Consider the following 25,813-nt stretch of genomic DNA (forward strand, 5'->3'; position numbering starts at 1 on the left):
TCCCTGTTTCTCTCTGTCACTTATTACCTACTTTTGTACTTGTTAATTTTAGTGTGACCCTGATTCCTTGACTCACTGTCCAGAATTTTGGCTTGAAACGGTCTCTTTGGAATGAAAAGTCTTTCTACTACCTTTTCGAAGTAGAAGAGAGGGGATTTTTGTTCTCTCTGAAGAATCTAGAGAGCACCCATATGGGTATATTATATAATAGTTCTTAATACTTACTGAGCTATGAATAAATATGTATTGAATACCCACTATATAAGGTATTGCCAGAGATACTTTATATATATATTTTTTGCTTTTAACCCTTAAACCAAATCTGAGATGGATCTTCTCTGATTCAGTTATTGATAAGGACACAGCTCAGTTTTCCTATTTGAAAACTGCTTCCTAAATCACAAATGCTCAAGGTGGATTTGAACTAAGACCTGCCCCAATCTAAAGAGTTGCTGGGGTAGCATCTCCCTGTTTATATAGGTAAAAGAGACTATTAATTAAAACTGTTAAATTAGACTGTAAATGGTTAATATTGAGGAATGAAGGTTTACCTTTTGGATGTATGTAGTGCTCTTCTTTGTCAGTGTGGGTTTAGGATGATGATCATGATTCTTTCCTGTCCCATAGTTTTAACCCAACTGAACAAAGACAAAGGAATCAAGCAGATAAAGATCAAATCATTAGCATAATTATTGATCAGGCCAAACTGGAGATCTTAGATTAGGCTTACTACCATAATTGAACTTCCTGGAATCCTCAGCTAAGTTTAGATATTGGGAGATCCAATCCTAGGGAAAATCTAGTCTTCAGAGAAGATTCCCATAGACAACTTCCTTGTCACACAGTTTAGAGCCTCGTTACTGTGAAAAGAGATGATGGTTGGTCAGATTTGCCTCAGAAAAGCATAGTCTGAGGCATGACTTACCTTACAAAGGCAGCAGGAGGAGCATGCACCTCCCTGCATGGGGGTGGCCCCAAAAAGAGAGAGTTGAAGGGGCTAAGCCACAGGTACTCATTTTCCTCTCCTATTCTCGGGCATCATATCAAATATCACATCTCTCTTCCTTTAGGAAGAGTTAGGAGTGTTTTAGGTCAGTTTCTCCAAGAAACAGACTCTCTGATGCAGTTTTGGTTGTAGGAAATATATGCAGTAGTGTTCTCAGGGCAACATCTTTGTGCAATGGGAGAAGAATTGAACAGGAGAAGTCTCACAATGAATAGGTTCAACTGAACCTCAGTGGATTCTACAGGGAGCTCTAGATCTGGGATGGCCTTTTATAATTGTCTTGCCTTAAGTCAAGGTGGATGGGCTTTTATATTCCCACACTGATCAGTTACTGGATGGATTTGCCCCAGAAGGAAGGTCATGACATTAGGCAAGGTAGCCTTGTTCAGCTGAAAGCAATTCCCAAAGCGAAACAACTGAAGGTCGTGAGCTGCCAACAGCAGGAGAATGAATATCTCAACACAGAATAGTGAGGGACCTGACAGCCCACCACAGTATCCACTACAGAGGGACAAAAAAAGAGCGGTAGCTACCTTCCACTTTTCTAACTACTTGTAAAAGAAGTTTCTGTATAATAGACCCAAGCAGGGAAGGTAAGATTGTTGAGAAGAATGAGAGATGAGTCCCTCTATGTAATCTATGCAAAGCTGACCTGACCGTGCAGCCCAAAACAGCTCAGAACTCAACATCTTTGTTAGGTGACTATTGAGCAACTGTGAAAAGAGCCTGCATTCAGGTGAGACAAGCCCGAAACTTCCCAAAGACCAGGTACTTAGGCCACCAAAATGTAAGTCATTTTTACATTAGGAGGTAAATAAATTAATCCAACCATTTGGAGAGAAATTTTGTAAAGAATATGCCCTTTTCGTCAATAGGGGGAAGGTTGAATAATTTTAGGTGCATTTTAATTTTGCAGCCATTTGATGAAATTAAGAAGTCTGGGAGGTTGAACATGATATAATGTTTAGTGACCTAAGAAAGTTTTAGAGTATCTTGTATGGTATAATCCAAGGGTCAGCAATTTTTTTCTGTAAATGGCCTGATAGGAATATTTAATGCTTTGTGGGGGTCACACTGTCTGTGGCCACCACTCAACTCTGCTTTTGTACTGTAGAAGCCCATCGCAGACAAAAAAATAAATGAGCTGGCGGTGTCCCAATAAAATTTCTATTGATACTAAAATTTGAATTTTATATGCTTTTTGTGTGTCATGAAATGATACTCTTCATTTTTCATTCCTTCTTTCTCAACCATTTAAAAATATAAAATCCATTCTTAGCTCATGGATTATGTATAAACAGATGGTGGGCCTGATTTTGTCTATGGGCTATAGTTTGCTGACCTCTAGTATGTATAGTCCCATGCGAATACTTGTTATCTGTCGACACACATACATATGCATGTGTGTGCCTAGAAGTGTATACCCCAACTTTTAATGGCCATTACTCCTAGTAATTAGTGTGCAATGTGAACTTTTAAGCTAGATGGCCTGGTTTTATAAGCCCAGCTCTGTCCCTTGCTAGCTACAGGGCTTTGGGCAAATTTTTTAACCTGCTTGGTGCCTCAACTTCCTTATCTTTCAAAGATGTTTCATTGGGTGGTTTCAAGGATTAAATGAGTTAATGAAGTAAAACATTTACAGATGTGCCCTGCACATAGTAGGTACACTATGAATTCTGGCTACATAAGGGAAAGTGATCAGACCTTCACTCATTTTAGCTTTAAAAAAGTTATTATTGAACAATATTTCATATATCATACACTTTAGCATTTTAAAGCATACAATTCAGTGGGTTTTAGTATGTTGACAATGTTCTACAACCATCTCCACTGTCTAAGTATAGAACATTCCCATCACCTCCAAAAGAAATTCCATACTTCCTCCTTCCACTATTACCTGGCAACCACTAATCTACTTTCTGCCTCTATGGATTTTCCTACTGTAGACATTTCATATAAATAGAGTCATACAATATGTGACCTTTTGTGTCTGCCTTCTTTCTCCTGGTCTGTGTTTTCAAGATTCATCCATATAGGATGTATCAGAACTTCATTCCTTTTTAGGGTGGATACTATTCCATTGTATGAATAAACCACATTTTGTTTATTCATTCTTTCAGTATTTGGTTTGTTTCTACTTTTTGGCTAATAAGCATAATGTAATGAACACTCATATACAAGTTTGTGGGTGAACATATGTTTTCAGTTCTCTTGGCTATGTACCTAGTAGAACTATGGGGTTGAGAGAACCTCACTTTTTATTTTATATACCTCTCTATTTCTTGAAAATATTTCAAAGAGCATTTACTATAGCCATAATTAATTTTTTAAAAATTTAATTACAGAGTATCATAATACAGTAATAGAATAGGGTTCTGGGGTTTGGTAGACAAAATTCTTCTACAAGCATGAGGAGAGATGGTCCATCTTTTCTGAAGGGCCCAAGCTAGGGTGAGGAGAGTGAGGTGCTTCAACTCAAAATTTAAAGAGATACTCACTTTCCAAGACGTGCAAGTACATACCTCCTTAAATTTTACCTCACCCTGCCCTGGCCCTGCTTTCCTGCCTTGCCTGATCTGCTGTCACTTATTGCTCCCTCTGTTGAATGGATACTTCATATACATCGCTCAGAACGATCAGTGTGTTGATATGATTGTAGGGCATCTGTATCTGCCCTCCTTGTGCAAACAGCAATACTCTGTTAAGAAACCTGGAAAAAATATTTTTGAGCTCTTAAATTTTGATAGTGAATAGGGAGCACTGGGCAACAATAGGGAAGTCAGGAGTTCACAAACGTCCTTCTTTTATTTTTTTCTTCATAGACACTATGTGTCTGTTAATATCATAAAAGTCGAATCACCTTAGATAGTTTTCTGAATTTTTTATGATATAAGGCCTATAAGGTATATATATATTTATATATGTATAAATGTATTTTATACATATATGCACTTATATATGTATAAATATATGTATTCATAGTTCTACATATATATTTATAGTTATATATATATATATATATATATAAATCTGATTTAATCTGAATCTTCTAATCTGAATATTTTGTGAAAGAGACGTCTTTCATAAATGACCCAAAATGCATTTTAATGCAATCTAACTTGTAATTATTATTGCTTAAAATTATTATACAGTGTTCCCTTTGAAATAGGCTAATTAAACTCCTTCATTGGTTAAGATCAGTCTTGCTTAATACTATATGGATGCTTTACATTGAAATCCATTAGAAGTATAAATATCTTTGTTTTATCAAATATAGGAAATAAAAGAGTGGGGTAAAAATAGCTCACATACTAGAGCAGCAAATGGAGAAGCAGTTTCTCTCCATGAAAGAGAAATGGATATAAAGTCACCACTTGCTTTTCCATCCAGCCTGTAAGTTACCATCTCTCTAGATCACCTCTCAAGACCCATGCTTTCTTGTAGGTGGTCTGGTGCTGACAAGCTTTGGAATTTTATTTGGAATATTAAGGGTATCAAAATCATGGAGTTTTGCATACAGTAACTTCTTGGAAATCATTTCTCTCTCTAAACATATACATTTACAATAAAAGACCAAAGGAAACCAAGAGTTACCAACCTAAGACATTTGAATATTTACCTGATAGCCTAGTGCTCCAATTCCAGGCTTTATAATGAAAGATAAATATGCTAAATTTGGAGAGAGATCATTGAGAGCCACAGTAATAATTAACAGGATAGTATGAGCTCTAAAAAATATTAAAACACCAAGATATTTTTCAGCATAGAGAAGAGAAGGCATCAAAGCAAAACATATGATAGGGGCTCAACTACAAACAGTTTCTCTCTTTTCCATTTCACCACTTCTTTGGAACATATATACTAGTCATTTAATATATATATGAAGGTAATGGGGTTGGTGATTCATTGAAGTCTTTCCTGATGTTATTAATGATTTTTATAAATGAAGAAGTTAAGGAATTTTATTTAATAGTGTCATAAAATAGAATAGACACAGAAGCTTACTTCTAATCATTTGATTTCAGCAGGGAGACACATTAAATGGCATTTTAATATAGAAGCCATCCCTAGGACTATGTGATTTTTCAATGACAGTCACTCTGGTCGATAGAGATTTATAGATTTCTGGGTACTTACCTTGAGGGCCTTATCTCAATTAGAATAGTTAAAATGTCACAAAAAAAATAGTTGTGGGTTAAAAAAAAAATACTAGGAAGAATGTTTCTAAAGTAATACTTCCTGTGGACTTTTTTTACAGTTTATTATGATTTGGTGACAGTAAAGACTTCAGTAATTAACAGCTGATTGCTTCACACTTTCTGTAATCCTTTTTCTTTTTCTTTGGCCTATGGCATAAGTCTATTTTCCGCTGAGAGGAAAAATAAAAGAAAAAACACCAAAGGTATGTTACAGTATTTACACACTCTTGAATGGTGTTAGTTGTACAAGGCACATGTCCAGAATGACAGTTTCGTGACCAGAAGAAGATGGAAACCATCTTTGAGAGGCATGCAAAAGGCCAGGAGATCCCAGCCAGAGAGTGAAATTTGCATGAAAAGTAGCAGGATGGTAAATCAGAGGGAGAAATGCATTCCAGAGCACTGCTGTCAGTTTTGAGTATCCAGGGCTGGATTCTGCAGGGCCTTAATGAAACTCCCCTGCTCTCCCAGGGCCATGTAGACCTTGCCCATGCTCTCTCCCAGCCCTTCATCCTTAGAATGGTGCCATAACGTCACAATGCCCGAAACCTGGGGATTTCTTCCCACAGATCCTCCTCTGACCTTATAGGACAAATGCAGAAGCCTTCTGAGAGGATTCTGAATGTTTTAGGATGCATTTGCATAATAATACAAATAATTGCCTGTGTGGTATGTGTGTGTGAAAGACATGTTAGTTAAGGGAAAATGCTATTTTTCATACATTGCTGGTAGAAAATTAAAGAATTGTAAGATTTTAAAAAGTGAACTAGAAAATGTATTACAGTTAAAAATTCTCATAACCAAAAAAAAAAAAAAATTCTCATAACCTTTGGCACAGTATTCTTCCTCTTGTGAGTCTATGCCACACAAATACAAGCAGCAGCGTATGAGGATAGAGGTACAAAAATGTTTCTCGTGACAATACTCATAGTAGCAAAAAAGTGGAATCAAGTGACTGCCGTCAAGAGGGTAATGTATGAGTGAAGTATGTTTTGTGTGGTATTGCTGACTGAAACAAAAAAAGAGATGAAGAAGTGCCTATATATGCCCTTTTTATAAAAAAGGGATGGCGAGAAATCCTGCATATGTGTACATGTACTTACAATTCAATGAAAGCAGTGAAGACTAGTTTGTCAATTTGTGTTTCCTTTTGGGGCTGAAGGTATTGGGGTCACTAATATGAGTTTAAGGAGGAGAGAATAAGAGAAAAATATGTATGTATGTATGTGCATATGTGTATGTAAGAGAAAGAGACAAGGAAAAAGAGAGGAGAAAGATTGATTTTATCAACAATTTACTCTTTCCCCCAAACTAAGGGGCTCATAAAATGATGGTAAACACAGGAATGTTAATCTTTGCAGAGACGTTTATGGAAAAAGCAGAGGTCCAAAAAATAGATTCCAGGACCCATATGTTCACTTAGCTATATTATGCTGAGCAAGCCTCTCTACCTCTCTGATCCTCTTCCTTAGATGCAAAATGGAGATGATACTCCCTACTCTGACACAACTAGGAGATTCCAATGAACTAATGAACGTGGTTGTGTTTTCTAGATGGTGACACATGGTGCAGAGCTAAAACTCTCATTATTCTTAATAAATATGGTGCATTTCAAACAGAAAAGGTCACACTGGAGATGTGAAGCATCATGCATAATTGAGATGCAAACTTTAAATGCCTCTATCACTTTGACTATTTCTAATTTAATTTGTTTCTGTTCTTGAAGAATAGCTGTGATATTTATTGGAGTCAAATTTCCCAGTAGTGGTGTTTGCTGGTATTGGCCATACCTTGAAAACTGGGTGCTTTGGTATTGGTTGGGCAGATTATGAGGGAAGGGAGGATAAAGATTCCAGAAGATAAAGATTTGAAGGGTCAACAGAATATACATCTTTGACATTTTTAAACATAGTGTTCTCCATCTAAACACTCTACCATGTGGTAGAGGTTACTAAAAATGTATATCCTATCCCATTGTGCTTATGGATGGTTGAGATATTTGTTCTTGACACTCACATAGATCAAAAGGAAATTTTATGTGCAGAATAAGGAAGTTAGACTATGCATATAATTAGATTCACCAAAACTCCATTAATACATGCTAATCTTCTAAAGTTGTGAGCTAAAAACAGATTCATTTTCCATTCTAGTATTAATTTTGTGAACAAGTTGCTATCAGTAGCTATATAAATTGGGTGGCATCTCTTGCTTTCTGAAATGTTCTCTTAAAAATTGCAAGCAAAATTGGGCAACACCATTATCTTTTTTTTCCTTTTTTTTTTGTTTTTTTGTGGTACATGGGCCTCTGACTGTTGTGGCCTCTCCTGTTGAGGAGCACAGGCTCCGGACACGCAGGCCCAGTGGCCAAGGCTCACGGGCCCAGCCGCTCCGCGGCATGTGGGATCTTCCCGGACCGGGGCACGAACCTGTGTCCCCTGCATTGGCAGGCGGACTCTCAACCACTGTGCCACCAGGGAAGCCCAACACCATTATCTTGATTATTTTCTTGAAGGAGTTGTCATCAACTACCTGTCGTTGATTGGGGTTGGGGATTGGGGATGTTGTCAAAGTACACAGTGTCTTCCCAAGAGAAGCTTATATGCTTGCCTTAGAGGAGAGCTATAGAGGTTCAAAAAACTCATACTTAATTCTAACATGACTCTAATGGAGAACTCAAAGCATTAAAAGGCTTGTTTCAGGGGTCAGTGTATTTTGTACCAGCAAATTGTCTTTTCAGTAATGCTTTCCTATTTCCTGTATCACATACAGGCATGCATCTAAAAGAAACAGCTCGAATGAAGAAATCCATTTTAGAACTTGTCCCCAGGCAATTTCACATTGACTTTCAAATAGGCTACAAAGATTCTATACAAAATTTCTATACGGCCTGTGGAATTTACAGATACTTTTTATTCTCTTTCTGGCTGTCTAACTCTTCTCTTATTGTTCTATTTATCAACAATACAAGGTTTCACAAACAGTTGTCTGTGGCCAACATGTTCTGAATTCCTTGGCAATAATGACCAAAAAAAGTCTTGCGAGAGACTGATGAGAAGCAAAATATGCCATTTTTTGTTTGGTTACAGCCTGATATACTGGGCATTTAATTTTTGTCAACCACAAGCATGTGTTATAATGCTTATTTTCATAGCTGCCTCGTTTGAGCAGTATCAGGTGACATCTAGTATCTTCACAATCGTTGAAGCCCTATTTATGTTTGCTTGGATTGGACAGACGTTTCTGGAAAATGTCAGAGAGTGAGCTTGTGCTCGTGTCACATAGAAGTGAGATGAAAAATGATGTCAGTGGAGAATTGATCTATATATACCATATCTCATTCTTACTGAATATTTTCCAATATGTTTTGATTTAATGGGAAGATTGATTACTTAAACTAAATGGGCATAAAAATTACATTGTATTTCTACAGTTCTGAAGTAAGTTTTAAAATTTGAGAGTTCTTAACTAACTCATAGTTTCAGGTAGAATGTTTGCTGTAGTGGTGTTGTGTCCCTAATTAAGGTTTTATGGGTAAGCAGTGGATCCAGATTAGCTCTTCCTTTGGTTGTATTATCTATTTTCTGGATCGTAAAGCTGTCACTGCATAACCTAGAAACCTCTTTAAAGATGGATGTTTGGCTGTATTTGTTATCCAGCAGATGTCTGGATAGTTAGAATCTCTTGAGAGTATTATAACTTGTGGTTTCAGTTACAATAAGTGATCCAGGCGTTTTTCTGGTCTTACTCCTCTCCAGTTCTGGGAGAAAGTCTGTAGAAGAAATTACAGAGGGTATTTCATTTCACTCTTCCCCATTCCTTTTTTGCTTTATTCTTTGTCTCTGTCTTCAAAGTTACTTTTTTTTTTTTTTCTTTTCTTTTTCCTTCCTTTTTGCGGTACGCGGGCCTCTCACTGTTGTGGCCTCTCCCGTTGCGGAGCACAGGCTCCGGACGCGCAGGCTCAGCGGCCATGGCTCATGGGCACAGCCGCTCCGTGGCATGTGGAATCTTCCCAGACCGGGGCACGAACCCGTGTCCCCTGCATTGGCAGGCGGACTCTCAACCACTGCGCCACCAGGGAAGCCCTACTTTTTATCTGCTTTGAAATTGAGGTCGCTAACTTGGTGAGAGGTGTCTTCATGCCATATTGCACCTCCTGGTCCCCAGCTTCTCTCAGCCAAAAGGTTATCACACTGACACTGACATTTTGAACGTGGTAAATTGCTGCTGCGATCAAAAACTACCTAACTGTTATTTATATTATATATTTGTCCAAAAGGTCAGTTTTAGAATTGCTGGTCCAGATTTGTAATTCCATATCCTGGTGCTTAAAGTACTTGCCAATTTCCCTTCCAGCTGGGCATTTAAAGTGCACAAGTCTAAGGTAGTGGATATCGCTAAAGGCAAAGGCTGGAGAGTCTGTGCATGAGTTTGTGGTTTTGGAGGGAGGAGAGGTCTGAGAGGGCAGGCAGACTAAGGGAGCTTGCCACCTGGGCCAGCAGCAGTGGGAAACACCTGGCCACTGAACTGCTAGTCACCTGCAGTGTTGGCCTCAGGTGTGTGGGTGCCGTGCTTCTTAAAATAATGCAGTAAATTATGGTCTACCGGTAATGTCAGGTTCAGAGAGCTTTAAATTTCTCCTCCTCTTTTGAATCTGAATTAAAGATATTTTGGCAGGTTCAGACAGTTTTCACCTCATTGTTTCTGACAGTGTGGGGATTTTAAGCCAATTCTAAATGTACCCCGAGAAAATGTCTCTATACACTGAAAACCCTCCCTCTGCTAATCAATTATTACTTGGTCATAGTTAGGTATCTTTTATTATTGTTTTAGTATGGAAGAGTTGTCATGATAAGTGAATAATTGTAATTCAAGTGTCATAATAAATTAATCCTTGGTCTGGTTCAAGAATGCATCTTGTTTGTGATGACTTTTAAAAGAATTATTGTCCAAAATTTCAGTACTAAGTATAGAGGTAATTAGTGCTCATCAAATTGGCCAAAAATACATGTAATACATGAGAAAAAATGCTAATATACCTAATATACAAAAAGCATTTAGAAATCAATGAGGAAATTACTTTCTTAAAAGCATAGAAAATAGGCCAAAGATAAAACACAGAGGAAAAAATGCCATAATCTCAATGATGTTCAGCTTCATTAATATTGAAAGAAATGTAAATTGAAATTATTAGATACCTTTAATCTATAATAATGATAATAATAGTAAAAATATGAATATTGGTACAAACTTTCTGAAACACACCCCTCATGATGAAATATGTAAGCATAAATGTGGGTATATGCTTGGGTTCAGCAATTATACAAACATATTTTCAGGATTTTTTCTTATCTACCAAAATATTCACATAAGTAACAAATATAATTTTACACACATGTGTCTGTATATCCAAATGATGCGTATCTGTAGAGTACTGGGTAATTTATGGTACAGGGAAGAATGAGTATTGTGTAGCCCTTCAAAAGGGTTGATCTACATACACTGACATGAATGGTTTTCCAAGAAAATATTGCTGGTGAAATAAGCATGTTGTAGCACAGGACAAACAGAGGTGTATGCATGTACATCTGAAGTATACTCAGCAAGTTGTGTGATGACAGGGGACATTACGTAGAACTCTTACTTTTGAAATACTTTGTAACTTGATTTTTAAACAAGAAATCTATGATGTTTTAAAGTTTAAAAAAACAAAGATGTTTTAGAAACAAATAAAGGGAGGTCTCCATGGTGAGTAAACATGATCTATCTTGATATTCACCTGAAATGAAATCATAGTTTCCAAATTGGATAGCCCTCACTCTTATTTTTTTTTCCCTTCATTAGTGTTAAGGTGTTACCCCCATGTAGATCTTATTTAGAAATTCTTAACTAGCATTTAAACTGATTGCTCCGGGCCTCAGACAAACAAATGCAGTTGTATGATCATTAGCAGTGATAATTTTATAAAGTAGGAGAAGATAATATGACTGTCTCTCACATCACATAGTTTGTGATCATTTGACAGTATGTCAGTGTTAGATGTCAGGTTGTTGGTGAAGGTTGGATATTTTGATATAGCATCCAATACAGTGTTGTATATATATATATATTTGTAAAAATTATAGCTTGGGCTTCCCTGGTGGCGCAGTGGTTGAGAGTCCACCTGCCGATGCAGGGGACATGGGTTCGTGCCCCGGTCCGGGAAGATCCCACATGCCGCGGAGCAGCTAGGCCCGTGAGCCATGGCCACTGAGCCTGCGCGTCCGGAGCCTGTGCTGCACAACGGGAGAGGCCACAACAGTGAGAGGCCCGTGTACCACAAAAAAAAAAAAAAAAAAAAAAAAAAAAAAAAATTATAGCTTTTCTTTATTAAAGCAAGGATGAAGCAGGGATTCACTTTTTTTTTAAATGTAGAAATAAGCTACTAGCTTCTTTTAGTCTAATAGCAAGCATTCTGATCCACAAAGGTTTTCTAGACTCTTAATATCTATGAAATGAAAAGTTCATTTAAGTATTTTCTTTACTTTTCAGTCATAAAATATTCTACCTGCACATCCAGGTTTTATGTTCTTATTTTTCTTCTCTTTTTATCAACAGCATGTTCACCAGTGCATGGTTACCACATTACCTCTTTTATCTCCAGCAATAAAATTAATTGGAAGCATATTCACCTTACTTATGAGCGATAGTCAATGATGTTGTCAAGTGATTATGCCTCCTTAGAAGTAGGATATGCTTTTCTAGTGGATATGACTCTGATAATCACATAGTCCCTAAAACTCAGGTGTGCTGGAGTGTAACATTTTCAGTAAACCAACTTATTATTTATTTCTGCCCCATAAAAGAAAATTTAACTTCATCAATACTTTTTTTTAATTTACTTTATTCAAGTATAGCTGATTTACAGTGTTGTGTTAATTTCTGCTGTACAGCAAAATGATTCAGTTATACATATATATATATGTATATATATATATACACATTCTTTCTCATATTCTTTTCCATTATGGTTTATCATAGGATACTGAATATAGTTCCCTGTGCTATACAGTAATTTCATCAATTCTGAGTATTCATGGTCCAGCTCATTGATATCTTCATTGCTCAGTTTTTTAAAACACTGTCCCACTTAGAGTTGAAACCTCTTCTCAGATGCTTCCCTCATGCTCTCCCTAGGGATTGCTTCACATTGCATCACATTGTTTGTCACATTGTGAACGTTGTTGATTAAGAGGTTGCTCTCTGCTCTTGGCCTTGTCATTTCATTCCTATCTTGGCCTTTGTTTGCAAACTTATCCCCTCCCCACACTGTTTCTCTGTGCATTCTCCATACAGTGCTCCCCAGACAATGACTAATTACTTCGAGTTCAGCTTCCTAATATTTGTGACCATCCCTCCAAGGTGCTCACTGGGGTGGCTCGTGCCATTTCTTCTGCCATGGGGTACCCACATCTTCTGCCATGGGGTACCCACATCTTCTGCCATGGGGTACCCACATCTTCTGCCATGGGATACCCACATCTTCTGCCATGGGATACCCACACCTTCTGCCATGGGGTACCCACTACTATGGAATGTAACAGCAGGCCTGACAGAAATCTCTCTGAACTAACTTCTGTATCATTGTTGCAGGGACCCATGGGAACTTTAAGATCTTTTCATAAGACACGTTGGAGTTGAAGGAAACTAGGGAGGGGGAAGTTTCTAGGCTTTCTATGCTTAGACACACCCTGTTGTCATCTCTACTTCCTTATTCCCAGAGCCTTTTGCAAGAGATGAATCTGTGAAGCAACGGCCTCCCAAAAATCTCAGCTAGAAAATGAATTATGATACCTTGATATATAGTCAGATTCTTCAAATTTTAAAGGGAAATCCTATTATGATCTTCTGTGACCAAGACTTCTCTCCTGCTACTAATTATTCTATATTTCTTTCTTATGTTCGTACTTCCTTTGTTCTATTCCTGGGTCTGGGTTTTTTTTCCCTTTTCTTTTGGTGGTCAGGTGGTGGTGGTGGTGGAACTGAAGGGAGGAACTTGGTCTGTGGGCTTGCATTTCCTTTCAGGCTTTTCTCCTAATTCCATCCCAGACTCAGACTCTGAAGCCAACAATGTGATGTCTTTGTTCTTTGGTCCCATTTCTGACAACCACCTCATGAGTCAAATGGCCACCCTATGTCTTCAGTGTTCACACTGGGGAGGTCTTTGGGGGGCAGGGAGAAGTGGTTATATTAAAGATACATATCAAAAAAACACATCAGTTAATAAAACATGTCCATTACACGACTGGAGTAGTCTTCATCTGAGGTATAACAAACTACTCTGTAATCATTTGCTGTGTCTTGGGAAAAGCTTTTCAAATGTATAGTTTAAAAAAACACAGTAGGAGAGCTATTTTGTTAACACTGGTATCAGTTCTGTTAAATCAGGGTGTTTCTAAACAGTGCAAAAAGGAATAAAGCAGAAACTAACACACCATTGTAAAGCAAGTATACTCCAATAAATGTGTTAAGAAAAATGTATTGACTTTTCTTCAAATTAATTTAATGAAAGGACTTTGATTCAGGGAGTTGCAGTATAGGCTAGTGTCACAGCCTACAGACAATATAGTCCACATAGGGGGAGCCATATACATTGTGGTTAAGACCACTGACTCCGATATCAGACCACCTATTTTCAGTCCTGGCTCTACCACTTAATAGTTAACATAACCTCTCTTACTCTCAGTTTTCTCATTTGTAAAATGGATATATATATATATATATATATATATATATATATATATATATAGCATAGTTGGAAGCATTAAATGAGATATTTCACATAAAGCAGCACAACGTCTGGCATATTCAGCCCTAAGAAAGTGTTTGCTAACATTATTGTTATGATGTTTATTTTCCTTTCACGGAAAATCTCACAGACGAAACAATAAAACTAAAACTGAGTTACTAACATCAAGAGAAAAACACGGGTGATTTCAGCTAGCCAGTGGGCAGATTTCAGAATGTGTTATAAACTAATTTCATATAGGTTTGAGTTGAGGAATTGAGAAGGCAACAAAAAGCCTGAATAGGAACAACATAATAGCAGAGTTGATTTTGTGTTCTGGTAAGAAAATTTGGGGAAACCCCAAGTAACTGTAGATCATGTAAGGATCATGGATTAAAGATATGAATAGACCATGTAAGGATCATGGGTTAATGACTTTGTCTCCTTTCACCCTTACTTGGAAAACTAAGTGTACTGGCTGATCCTTAAATATTCTGATCTTCCTTCAACAAGTGTTTAACAGGAAAGATCATAGTCCTGCTTTCCTGTTACAACTTACTAGTAGTAGGGTCTTTTGCCTGTGGTTGTTCATTTTCTTGTGCTTTACTTATACCTATTTTGAAACTTACAGGTATAGATACCTAGTAATCAAAGTAAAAGTTTTATTTATGTCCCATCACTAAGAAGAAGCTAAGCCAAAAGGACAACATTAGCTATTTAATATGTTTCAGGGCGTAGATGAATTGATTTTTTTAAGGTTTGCTTCGGAGTAATGCAAAGCTTTAGAAACAGAACAACTGAAGAGACAAAGTTATAATGAAAGTTATTCCAACCAGTTATTCTGGTTAGAATATTTAGGGCTCTGTTAAGTAATGTAATCCTTGTCCACAGAAAAAGGCTAACGTGCTTTTGACGGAGTCATCTGTCTTTGCAAGGCAAACTGAGGATTGCTTTTATTTAAGAAGAAAAAAAGACACTCAAACCACTTGCTAATTCCAACACTATTCATGACTTGCAGTGCTGACATTCTATAGATTGATGTAGTCTTCAAGTGTGGAAAATACTGAGTCATACAGAAGATGAGACATTTTAATAATGAAAAAAATATTCATGCAGTCAGCAGATTGTCAGTTAAGGTGGTTTAGATTATAAAAGTCACCCAACGGAGACTTTGTCAGGTTGCAAATTATTCTGACCACAAAATTATTATATGAATAAAGCAAACTTAGAGTGAATTGGTACATCCCAGATCCTTTTATTTCTTTTTCCTGCTTCTCTTTATCCTTCTCTTCTTCTTTTGAAAAGGGAAAGGAAAACTATTGACTCTGAATCTAAACATAATGCTGGTATACATGAAAAAAAACTTAAGATGGAGCTAATCTTTTGGCATTCTAGAAGTGCTGCTTTTTCCCAGGATACAAATGCTATAAACCAGAGATTGTGTCTTGTGGCTCTATGAGGTGCTTCTCTGACTCCTTTTATTTGTTCTTCCTCCCTTTATGTAATCTGTTTTGTAGATTGTCTTAATGTCTCCTATCAATGACTGACTAATTGTATCTTTTATAATGACACACATTGTTTTATAAAATTCTTTAACAAGTTGAAGGACAAGCAATGAAATCACTATAGCTGTTTTAGTGACAATTACATTGAAAACCATACTGGCTCATTTAACCATTCAATTTCTGACATCCAGCCCAGACTTAAAACAGGTTTAGATTAAAAATCAAGAAGACAGGGCTTCCCTGGTGGCGCAGTGGTTGAGAGTCCGCCTGCCGACGCAGGGTATACAGGTTCATGCCCCGATCCGGGAAGATCCCACATGCCGTGGAGAGGCTGGGCCCCTGAGCCATGGCCACTGAGCCTGCGCGTCCGGAGCCTGTGCTCCTGAACGGGAGAGACCACAACAGTGAGAGGCCCGCGTACCGCAAAAAAAAAAAAAAAAAAAAAAAAAAAATCAAGAAGACAGCCTGGGATCCTAGCACCCACATAACAGCAGTCACACTGCATTTCTACTCACTTATTTAATAGCCTTCTCTTCATGTTTTGGTATTTGGTTTTAAATAACTGAAGAACAACCATTGTTTGGAGTCTTCACTCTTCCAAACAGTTATGCCTCAGGACAAAAATAAAGTGATTCAAGTGAGTGTTAGCTGAAGATGCTGTGCTAATTGCCCGCATCAGAAATTAGTCAATTGACTACATTAGAACAAAATCAGTCATATATTCTGTTTCCTCTTTGATATACTTCATCCTAATCATTCTAGCTTTGAGTTGGAATTCATACATGTTCACATATTTTCCTTTTGTACTACTATTTTATTTTATTTTATTTTTAAATAAAATAAAATGTGTTCAGTAGCTCATAGTCTCTCAACCACTGCACCACCAGGGAAGCCCTGTACTACTATTTTTTAACTTACCTGTAAATTTCATTTTCTGGCTTTGAGATATGGATTTTTATAAGCCATCTTAAGTAGTTTCTGAAAGAAAAGGCAATAAAAATAAGTAAATTTAGTCACTACCTTAGTCCAAAAGTGTCATTTGATGGTTGCTGAAAAGTATGAACGGAAGCGCTGCCTAAATGCCCAAAGACTAGTTCTATCATTTTCCCCCATATCAGTTCCTTTTGGGATTAGAAGGAAGAAATCTTGATTTATATTATTTTATTTATTATTCACACCTACTCTAGTAAGATAAAACCATAGTAAAGAATGTGTACCATGCAGGTAGCACTGCTCTAGTCTAGAGTTTTTTTGTCACCTACTGTGTTGGTTGACTGTTTGTACATTGTGAGCTCAATTGTCTTTGGTTTCTATATGTAGATTTTGCCCATTTTTGAGTGCTACATATATTGATTCTCTTCTATTTCTCATTGTCACCTTTTCTAGGTCTACAGCATCAAGACAAGAGTAAGGACTCACCATGGTACTGAAACACACAGTATTAGCAAGTTAGATTGAAGTGTGAATCCATGGGCCCACTGGGAAAAGAGGCTGCCAGGGTTTGTCATTCTGCAGTGGGACACAGTAGACATGGAAGGAAAAGAGGAAGTGTTATCCAGCTGACTTTGGTTTGGCGCCTTTTCTTGAGAAAGCAGAGTGGGTCATAGACATTGAAGAAAAGCATTTTTGTTTATTTTTTCCCTCATCTGAGCCTTTGACAACTGTGCAACTCTCTTTTATTTTTTGTCTTGCTTTTAACAATACATGGTTTAATTTTTGTTTCAGTTCAACACTTTTTTTGAGTTTTTTTTTTTTTTTTTTCTTTTTGAACCAACCACCTAGTCAGGAAAAGATGAATCACAAAGAAAATGATCATTCTTTCAGGAATACAATTTTGTAGCTCTATGTGCATCTATTTTTGTAAAAATACAGAAAGTTTGATTTAGCATTGATGGGCTATTTTTGAGGGATGTGGGTTTTTTTAAATATTGTAACAATTGTTAAGTTCTGTTTAAAGAACTTGCTCTCAGAGAAGCACTGGCAAAAATGTTTAAAATGCTTGGCTTTAAGATGTCTGTGATGCGCTCTGTGCTTTCTAGCTTACCTCAGATGTTTGATAGTTTCTCCTTTTTACAAAAGTAGCACCATAGCCAAGCCAATATGGTATTATTTTACATTCAATCTCAGTGAAGATTTAATTCCATGCTAGCTCACTTAGCTCTGAGTTATATGTAAAGCTTGAAAAGGAAGTTTTTTAATGATCACACTAAAGAAAGGCTATTTCGTTACTTTGATTTCTCCCAAAGACTGCTTGGAGGTTGACTAAGAAGAAAGTTGACATAAACTTTCAATCAGATGGAGAGTTTGCCTAGAGTATACAATTATCTTTCTAGTCCATCTGACTTTGAAAAATGGAACCAGAATTTCTATCCAACTACTGGAAAAAAAAAAAAAAAATCATGCTACCTTTGAGTGCCAGTGACTTATTTTTCTTGTTTATAATTATTCATTCATGGCAATTTTTTGCCATATTTTAAGTGAATTTTTTTTTCCTGAAGATAGTTTGAAGGGATAATATTTGGGAAGGTACTAGACACATCACAAAGCCTTTAATTCAATGGCTGTTTCTGAGAGTGTTACCCATCATTTTAAATTGAAAAATAATGTATTGCATATGTAATATTTTAAATCAGTTTTTGCGTCTTTTTTGTCTGTTTAACTCTGGTTTTAGTTGATTTAGTTCTTTTTAAGAAAAAAATGGGGGCAAGATAAATTTAAATTGGGATTTATACTACAATTACTGAAATTAGGTTAATAAATTGACAACTTACCTGAAATTTATTACTGAGGACTCAGGATTCAACTTGACATGGCCCTCAGGATCTAAATAAGAAAAAGTTGGGATTATCATTAAAATGCTATTAGGAAAAGATTAGGTTTATAAAAGTAGCCGTTATTGGTATTTTAAGGACTTTCAATGTAAAGTCCATTCTTTCATTTGCTTCCAGAGATGGCTCATATCAAAAAGGTAGTATTATATAGAAGTTTTAGTTTGTTAAAAATGTTTCTCAATTTTTCCCATCTCTGTCTTCACCCATGTGAAATTAAATGTTTAGTGAAATACATTTTCCGTCTTAAATAGTGTATCTCATATGTGTGAACATTTTAGATATAAGAGCAACATAGTCTCTGCTTAGCTAGGCAGAGTTCTCACAGATAATTTTCAAATATTTCCCTTAACTTTATTTTTATGCCATAATCTTCTTTCCTGGTGCATCTTGTCAGTTATGAATCTATACACTCTCTTGTATTTTCATCACTATATTGCTTCTTAACCAGACTACTCTTAACACAGTATACACATTTAATCTAATGTGAGGTCCAAACATAAGGAATCTTCCACTTACTAATGACATGAACTTAGATTTCTAGGGAGTGGCTTGGTTAAATTATCTACATTTTGATCTACAATTTGATTTGATACAATTATTTGTAATTTGCCTAAATCTGTGTAGCACAAGGTTGAATGAATCTATAAAATTTGTTTTACTTTGTGTCCTCCTGAATTCTCAAAGACCAGTGTTCAGTAGCTCCCATGGGATGACTCACTGGGGATATTTATTTTCCTCCTCTTCCCTTGGAACCTGTTAACTTCCTTTGCAGTTTCTCTTAGAGCAGTTTTGTACTCCAACTCATTCAGATCATTCAATTGGATTTTCCCAATAATGAGAAGAAACGTATTGACTTTCTGCCCGTTTCCTTACTCTCCACTGAATTGAATGTAAGGCAAGAGAGCTGACAATTAGATAGCTTCACCCTGAATTTAGGGTGACACTTTGCCCTGTGTCACTCCTGGTAACTATCTGATAAAACATTCCTTGGCTCAGAGGACCCAAGAAAAGTTGGGAATCTGAATTCTGCTGTACACAGGAGAGATTTGTGAGTGAGATCCCCCATTGAGAACAGGCCCAGGTGTTGCTTGGCACATCGCAGGGACTGGATCCTTGCCTATACAAGGAGTGGATCAAAATGTGAGTCAAAAAAGATGAGTGCCTGTCTCTGTAATTGTCTCACATCCCATTGCTACAATCATATTACTATTACCACCGAAGTCATAAAAGAGGATGAGTTGTAATTTAGTATGATTCTGAGTTTAAGTTTAAAATGCTGTCACTCTCTGGGTCGGTTTTCTCGCACCAAAATGATACTGTTAATTTTGGAGGCTTCCAGACTGCTTTATTGAGGGCTACCATCTCCCTCCCCAATTTCATTTGCAACCACTCCACCTTTGGTTATTTTATAAATTAGGCTTTATTCAAGCTTTCTAAAGATCTGTGAGCTAGATCCTAGAAAATCATCTCATTGATTTGACATCTAATCTATGCTTCAACCACTAAACTATCATGAAATAAGAAACAACAAAATAGTGATTAGGTAGATCTTTACAGGTTATTTGGTTTTTCACTGTTTATTTGAAAAGCACCTCTAAAGGTAAAAATCAATGCTTCATCTTAAGAAGGTTAACCGTCCCCTCCTAACTTTCCCCTTTAGCTTTTTTCCTCTCTCTTTCCTCTTAGAGTTATTTACATTACTATTTTAAGCAAAAATGGCCGGGATTGCTCTACATTTTGCAAATGATAACAAGTGGTTTGCAAATAATTGAGAAATTAATTTCTTCAACGTTGTAAAAACCTTTTTTTAAAAAAAATTCTAGGCACTGGCATAAACTGTGCCCTTGAGGAGCTCGTTATTCATTATACAAATGGCAATCAGAAACTATATTTTTAGAAACTGCATTCTATCCCTTACTGAGTGCCCCTTGGTTATGTAATGTTTGCCAAATTAAGTCAATGGGGCAATGGTACTAAGAGGTAGAAAAGGCTAGTATTTATGTTACAGTTCGACTAGAGGATAAATAGAGAAGCAGAATGAATTAATGAAAAAAAAAAACAACAACATTGGCTTGGACATTAGGTCATTTTCTGAATTCTGATTTAGCCATAATTAGATGTGTGTTTTGGTGTTTCATTTATTTATCTCATGAGTAAAGTGGGATAATAATACCTAACTGGCAGGCTGGAAATCATATATATATACTCAATCATCTGGCTTATAGTAGACATTCAATAAATGACAGATACCACAAATACCTATCAGCTGAGTAAGTAAATCATAAAATTGAGCTCCCAAACATCACTTCTGTTTACTTTCCACACCCATTTCTGTAACAATCAAATAGTTATGACTGTGCTTTTCTGTAAGAAATCGTTGCAAGAGAATCTTTGCCTTCTACTAGATGTTGAAGATAAAACATAAATTTCTAAATTATCTCTATTTTAGTGTGCTGTTTCTGAAGGAAAATAAATTAACCTTTTAGTGGTATGTAGACCCAACTTTGAGCTTTCTTACATGTTCCAAACTTTTATTCATCCAGGACCCTGTGTATTATTGTCCCCAAAATTAAAGTGACAGTTTCATGAAATCACCAAAGTTTTAATTTTTTCATTATATTTTGGGCTTCCTTAGCACCTAGAATAAAAACATCTCTTTTGAAGTTATCCCATTTTTTTTTAACTTGGACAAAAAATTGCAAAATATGGTGGAAAAAATGTTCTGCATGAAAAGAGGAGGAAAAAAAAACCCAACCCTTTATGATCTCAGTCAGCAGATTTATTCTACTTGAGAAAAAAAGAAACAACTTCATTGGAAGCAGATGTTGACACTGTGTCAGTTATTGAAGATGGAAAGGGTTCACTTGAGCCATTGTGGTTACAAAGGGGTATCGATGGCTGTTAAAATTCCTGTGATTGAGCATCTTCACAGCAGACAGGACAGCAGAAAAGCTGAAACTATGAGACCAAGACTGAAATCAGCCTGCCAATTTTAATGTACAGGACCCTAAGGACTCAGTTGTGTTTTTTTTTTTTTCCCTCTTTCAGGATAAAAGACATATCTTTCAAAAAATTTAAGGTGGTTTGAGAGAGAAATTAAAATGTATTCTCTAAAAACATAGCCCTAGAATCCTTCAAATCTATTATTAAGCATTAAAACTATTATTTAAGTCATTTTAGAAAAATCAGGGTAAAAAGTTAGTTTAATAATATATGTTGAAGAAACAGACTCACAGACATAGAGAACAGAGTTGTGGTTGCTGAGGGAGAGGTGGGGTGGGAGGAGGAAGGATTGGAAGTTTGGGATTAGCAGATGCAAACTAGTATATATAGAGTGGATAAAAAACAAGGTCCTACTGTATAGCACAGGGAACTATATTCAATATCCTGTGATAAACCATAATGGAAAAGAACATGAAAAAGAATATATATATGTATAACTGAGTCACTTTGCTGTACCACTGAACCACAGAAATTAACACAACATTGTAAATCAACTATACGTCAATAAAATAAAAAAAAAATAATGTATGTTGAAGAAGGATATGTAAACTACACACAAATGGAGAGTGGGGAACGGGTGAGGCCTGCAAGGGAGTCTCAGTTCTAATAGCTTCAAAATGTTAATTAATTGGTAACTTGGTCATGGAGATTGGGCACAGAACAGACTTTCAGAATTTTCAGTAGGTTTTTTTCTTTTAGTGCTCGCTGGGAATTTCCCTCTATACACTTTCCAAAGTATAGAAATAGTCATTATAATTAAAATATCATAATTTTCTTATCCCTTTTATTGTCCATTGTGCTTTATTGTCTGTTTGAAAAATATTTTTATAGTTTCAGATAATTGATCAAACTAATGTTCTCTCGAAAATACCAATTAATTTGATCCAATACAATTATCTAAATCTTCTTTTAAAGTTTCAAGAAATGATAATTGAGTTAAGTGTAATTTACCAATTCTTTTGTGTAAATAAACAATGACACCTAGAAAATGCCGCATCATCATCGATTAGCTTCCTTGTTAACAATTTCTGGACTACTAAATTTTGCCCTAAGAATAACTCTTTTAGAATACAAGGTTCTTTAATTAGTTATTTTGGTATATGCATAAGATGTGAAGTTTTCTAATGATATCTCTTACTGGTAAGAGATACTGATAGAGGTGTACATTTTTTTCTAGGCTGTGGCTAGGGCAAAAATTAATGATTATTTACACACTTGATTTAATTTCTTGACTATTTACAATCTTGGATATTGTATCTGATTTAAAATTACTATTCCATACATTTTTCTGGATATGCAATATGGGGAAGGGTCTTCATGTGAATTCTTTGTATTTTAAAGTGCATATATTGAAAGGGAAAACATAGATTCAATTTGCTTTCATCACGTAAGTCTAGATAAGGTGAAAGCTTTTATAAACAAAAAATTCATAGTATGGTGAAGTTTATATTTGTCACTTGATTAAGTGAACTGAAAACTTGTAATATAAATGTTATCTTACAACCCTGAAATACAAAAAAATTCCAGATTTATTAGTTTTGTGGGCAATTTTATGCTATCTTCATTTTACATGTCCAGAAAGAGAAATTAACTAATCTTAGCTCTGTTGTCATTCTTAATTTACAAAATATATGTAATTCATAAAACTTTTCGCTTCACAAGCTAATTATAAAATCATATTTTTTGTTGTTGTTTTTCATGGGGTTGGAGGAAGAGACATTTTTGTATTTCTATTCAGTCTTCAAATGCAGGTCTCATAACTATATGTTGATGATATGAGATGATGGAGGACTTTGTAATAAAAACAAATGTCATCTTCAATTTTTTCAATAAATAATGTGAACTTAATGTTTATATTTTAATGTAGCAATTTGGTTTCGTCTGCATTTCTTGACAATTAACTAAAGCTGTCTCTTTTCTTCTTATTCAATTAAGCAAATTACAAATATCTTTAGAAATTAAACCACCGTAGTTTTTTTTAATGAAGTTAATTTCTACAGCCAAGGGATTTATATGTTATAGTGAGGATTGTATGGTTACAAAACAAGTGTTTATAATAGAAGAGCAAGTGAAATGGGCTATATCAATTACATAATAGCAGGAGGCTTGTGAATTTTTTTAAAACAATGCTTCTGAAGTTATCAATTAACTCTTTGGGAGAGGTGTACTTCATTGTTTTGCTTTTACATTTGTTGATATGGAACTTCTGTAAGTAGTGTGGAAGAAGAAACAAAACTTTCCTGACAATTCATTGAGATTGAAGAAGTGTATCTGGAAAGGAGAAGTCCAAGACCTTATTGTTAAAGGAAGCTGGAGTTTCTCTACAGGGGCCTTCTATTTTCTTATTAAATGAATTTGTAATGTGAAAATGCAAAGCCTGGAAATCAGCATTTCGATTAGTAGACCTTCATCATCACAGGTGAAATAATGTGGCACAGCCTTCTCAACTGTCTGCCATATTTAGACCAGACAAGTGTAATGAGTATTCTATGTTGCTGTAAAAAGTTACCACAATCTTAATGGCTAAAAACAATACAAATTTACGATCTTATGGCTCTATAAATCAAATATCCAGCACCAGTCTTGGTGGGCTATAATCAAACTGTCAGCTGCATTCTTTCTGGATATAAGGGAGAATCTGTTCCTTTGGTGTTTCCAGCTTCTAAAGTCCTTGGCTAATGGCCTCCTTCCTCCATCTTCAAAGCCAACAACAGCTGGTCAAGTCCTTCTCACATGGGATCACTCTGACCCTCTCTTTTGCCTCTCTTTTACAAGTTTTAAGGACCTTTGTAATTACATTGGATAATCTCTCCATCTCAAGGTTCTTAATTTTAAAAAAGTCCTTAAATGTAAGGTAACATATTCACAGGTTCTGGGGGTTAGGAAGTGAACATTTTGAGTGGGCATTATTTAACCTACCACAATTACTATCAGATTTCAGTTAATTTTTATCAGCCTTTTAATCTAAGTGGGTTTAATATATCACTGGAACTCGCAAGGCGTGTTCCATGTTTGCAATGGTCATCTGTGTAGGATTCATCTACATTCACTTAAATAATTGCATAAAAAGGAAATTCTTGTTGCTATTTCAAACATTTATGTGGTTATTACAGTGTCTTCGAATCCAAAGGGTTATGTTGTCTTTATGTCAGACAGGCACTCAGGGGGGTGGTGAGCAGGACATCTGGTACAGATTCTTCCTAGCTGAAGTGTGTTTTCTCTGGGGACAATCAACTACCATTTAATTGTTTTGCTTCCTTTTTTGGGAATATATGCCCATCGTGTGATGTCCTAAGTCTCCAAGCATCTCATTTGACCTGCTTATACACATTTGACTAAATATCCATATATGACTACGTTGGTAAAGCTTTTACATTTCTGTCCAGATTGAATCCTTACATCTGTTATCAGTTAAGCAGGGGAAAAACTATTATGGAAAGCAAACATGTTTTGATGCATTTAATGTGTAAAGTAGGTACCTAGACTCTAGAATGCTGTTGATCAATAAATGAACTAGAATCTCTTAGAAACAACACTTAAGCCCAACTGTTTTACTTTCCATACCAAGTTTGGCTGTGGCTGAATGAAGAACACCAGCATTGATCTTTGCTTTGCACTTGTACTAAAGGCTATTTGCAGGAAGCCAAATATAGCAACAGAGGATTTAATATCTTGCCAAAAAATACAAAATCTGTTCCCCTTTAAGCACAACACTCTATCCTTTTCTTGTGGATCTTGCTAAAAGGAAAATATAGCTTTCAACTACCCCATTCCTTCTGCTGGAAGTTCCCTAATCTTTTTCAAATGGGCTATGTGTGGTTTTGTGGAGTTTTATGTTTCCAAAAGAAAATGGCTATATGAGAAATCCATCCAGTGTTAGCATTTTTCATAAAAAAAAATCAACTCCTAAATCAAAGATGAGAGTCAGCAGTGACTAAGAAAATCACACTTTGGTGGGTTCAGGACTAACCAGGATCACTGGGTGATGTTTTGTCTTTCGTTTTGTATTGAACCAAAAGTAATAATAAAAAAATTGGCTTCAACCAATCAGGTATTTTTTTTTGCCTTAGAATGTGGGTGTTTCACTCTGAATGTTGTCTCATGGGTAAATGGACTAGTACAGATTTCTCTATAACGTGGGTAATGACAGTGACTCTTCTGTCTCTTACGTTGTATATATAGAATTTTGAAAGCAGTTTTGCAAACATCACCAAGAAAATAACTCTTTCACAGTGACAGCTTTACCAGACATCTCTGTGTGGGATTTTAAAACAAACACAGGGCTGTTTGGAAATACCTGGTATATGTAAATATGCAAAATATGCTGACCAGTGCTAACAGCTGTAAGGTGTACTCCCTCATTCCTTGAGCAGAATATTTTGGTGGCAGTAGTGGTTATTTTTTCCATCTTTACTTGTCATTTTCCCCTTTTGTCTCCACCCACTCACCCATCCACTATCTCCTCTGAAAACACCTACTTAACACCCTTCCCGCATTCCTCCACA

The 25,813-nt window shown here is 36.1% G+C and overlaps 1 protein-coding gene across 5 annotated transcripts in view; it reads left to right on the forward strand.

Annotated features, from left to right (window-relative positions):
• The window catches only part of VGLL3 (vestigial like family member 3), a 47,435-nt gene extending 24,261 nt beyond the window's left edge, over positions 1-23,174 (forward strand). For all 5 annotated transcript variants that reach the window (XM_019923238.3, XM_019923237.3, XM_033855944.2 and 2 more), the window contains exon 4: positions 16,861-23,174. In XM_019923238.3, the coding sequence (XP_019778797.1) occupies positions 16,861-16,904 (44 nt within the window). In that variant the 3' untranslated portion in view covers positions 16,905-23,174. The remainder of the gene's footprint in view (positions 1-16,860) is intronic.
• Positions 23,175-25,813: the final 2,639 nt, after the last annotated feature.

Source organism: Tursiops truncatus, chromosome 4, assembly GCF_011762595.2.
Source record: "Tursiops truncatus isolate mTurTru1 chromosome 4, mTurTru1.mat.Y, whole genome shotgun sequence".
NCBI classification, from domain to species: Eukaryota; Metazoa; Chordata; class Mammalia; order Artiodactyla; family Delphinidae; genus Tursiops; species Tursiops truncatus.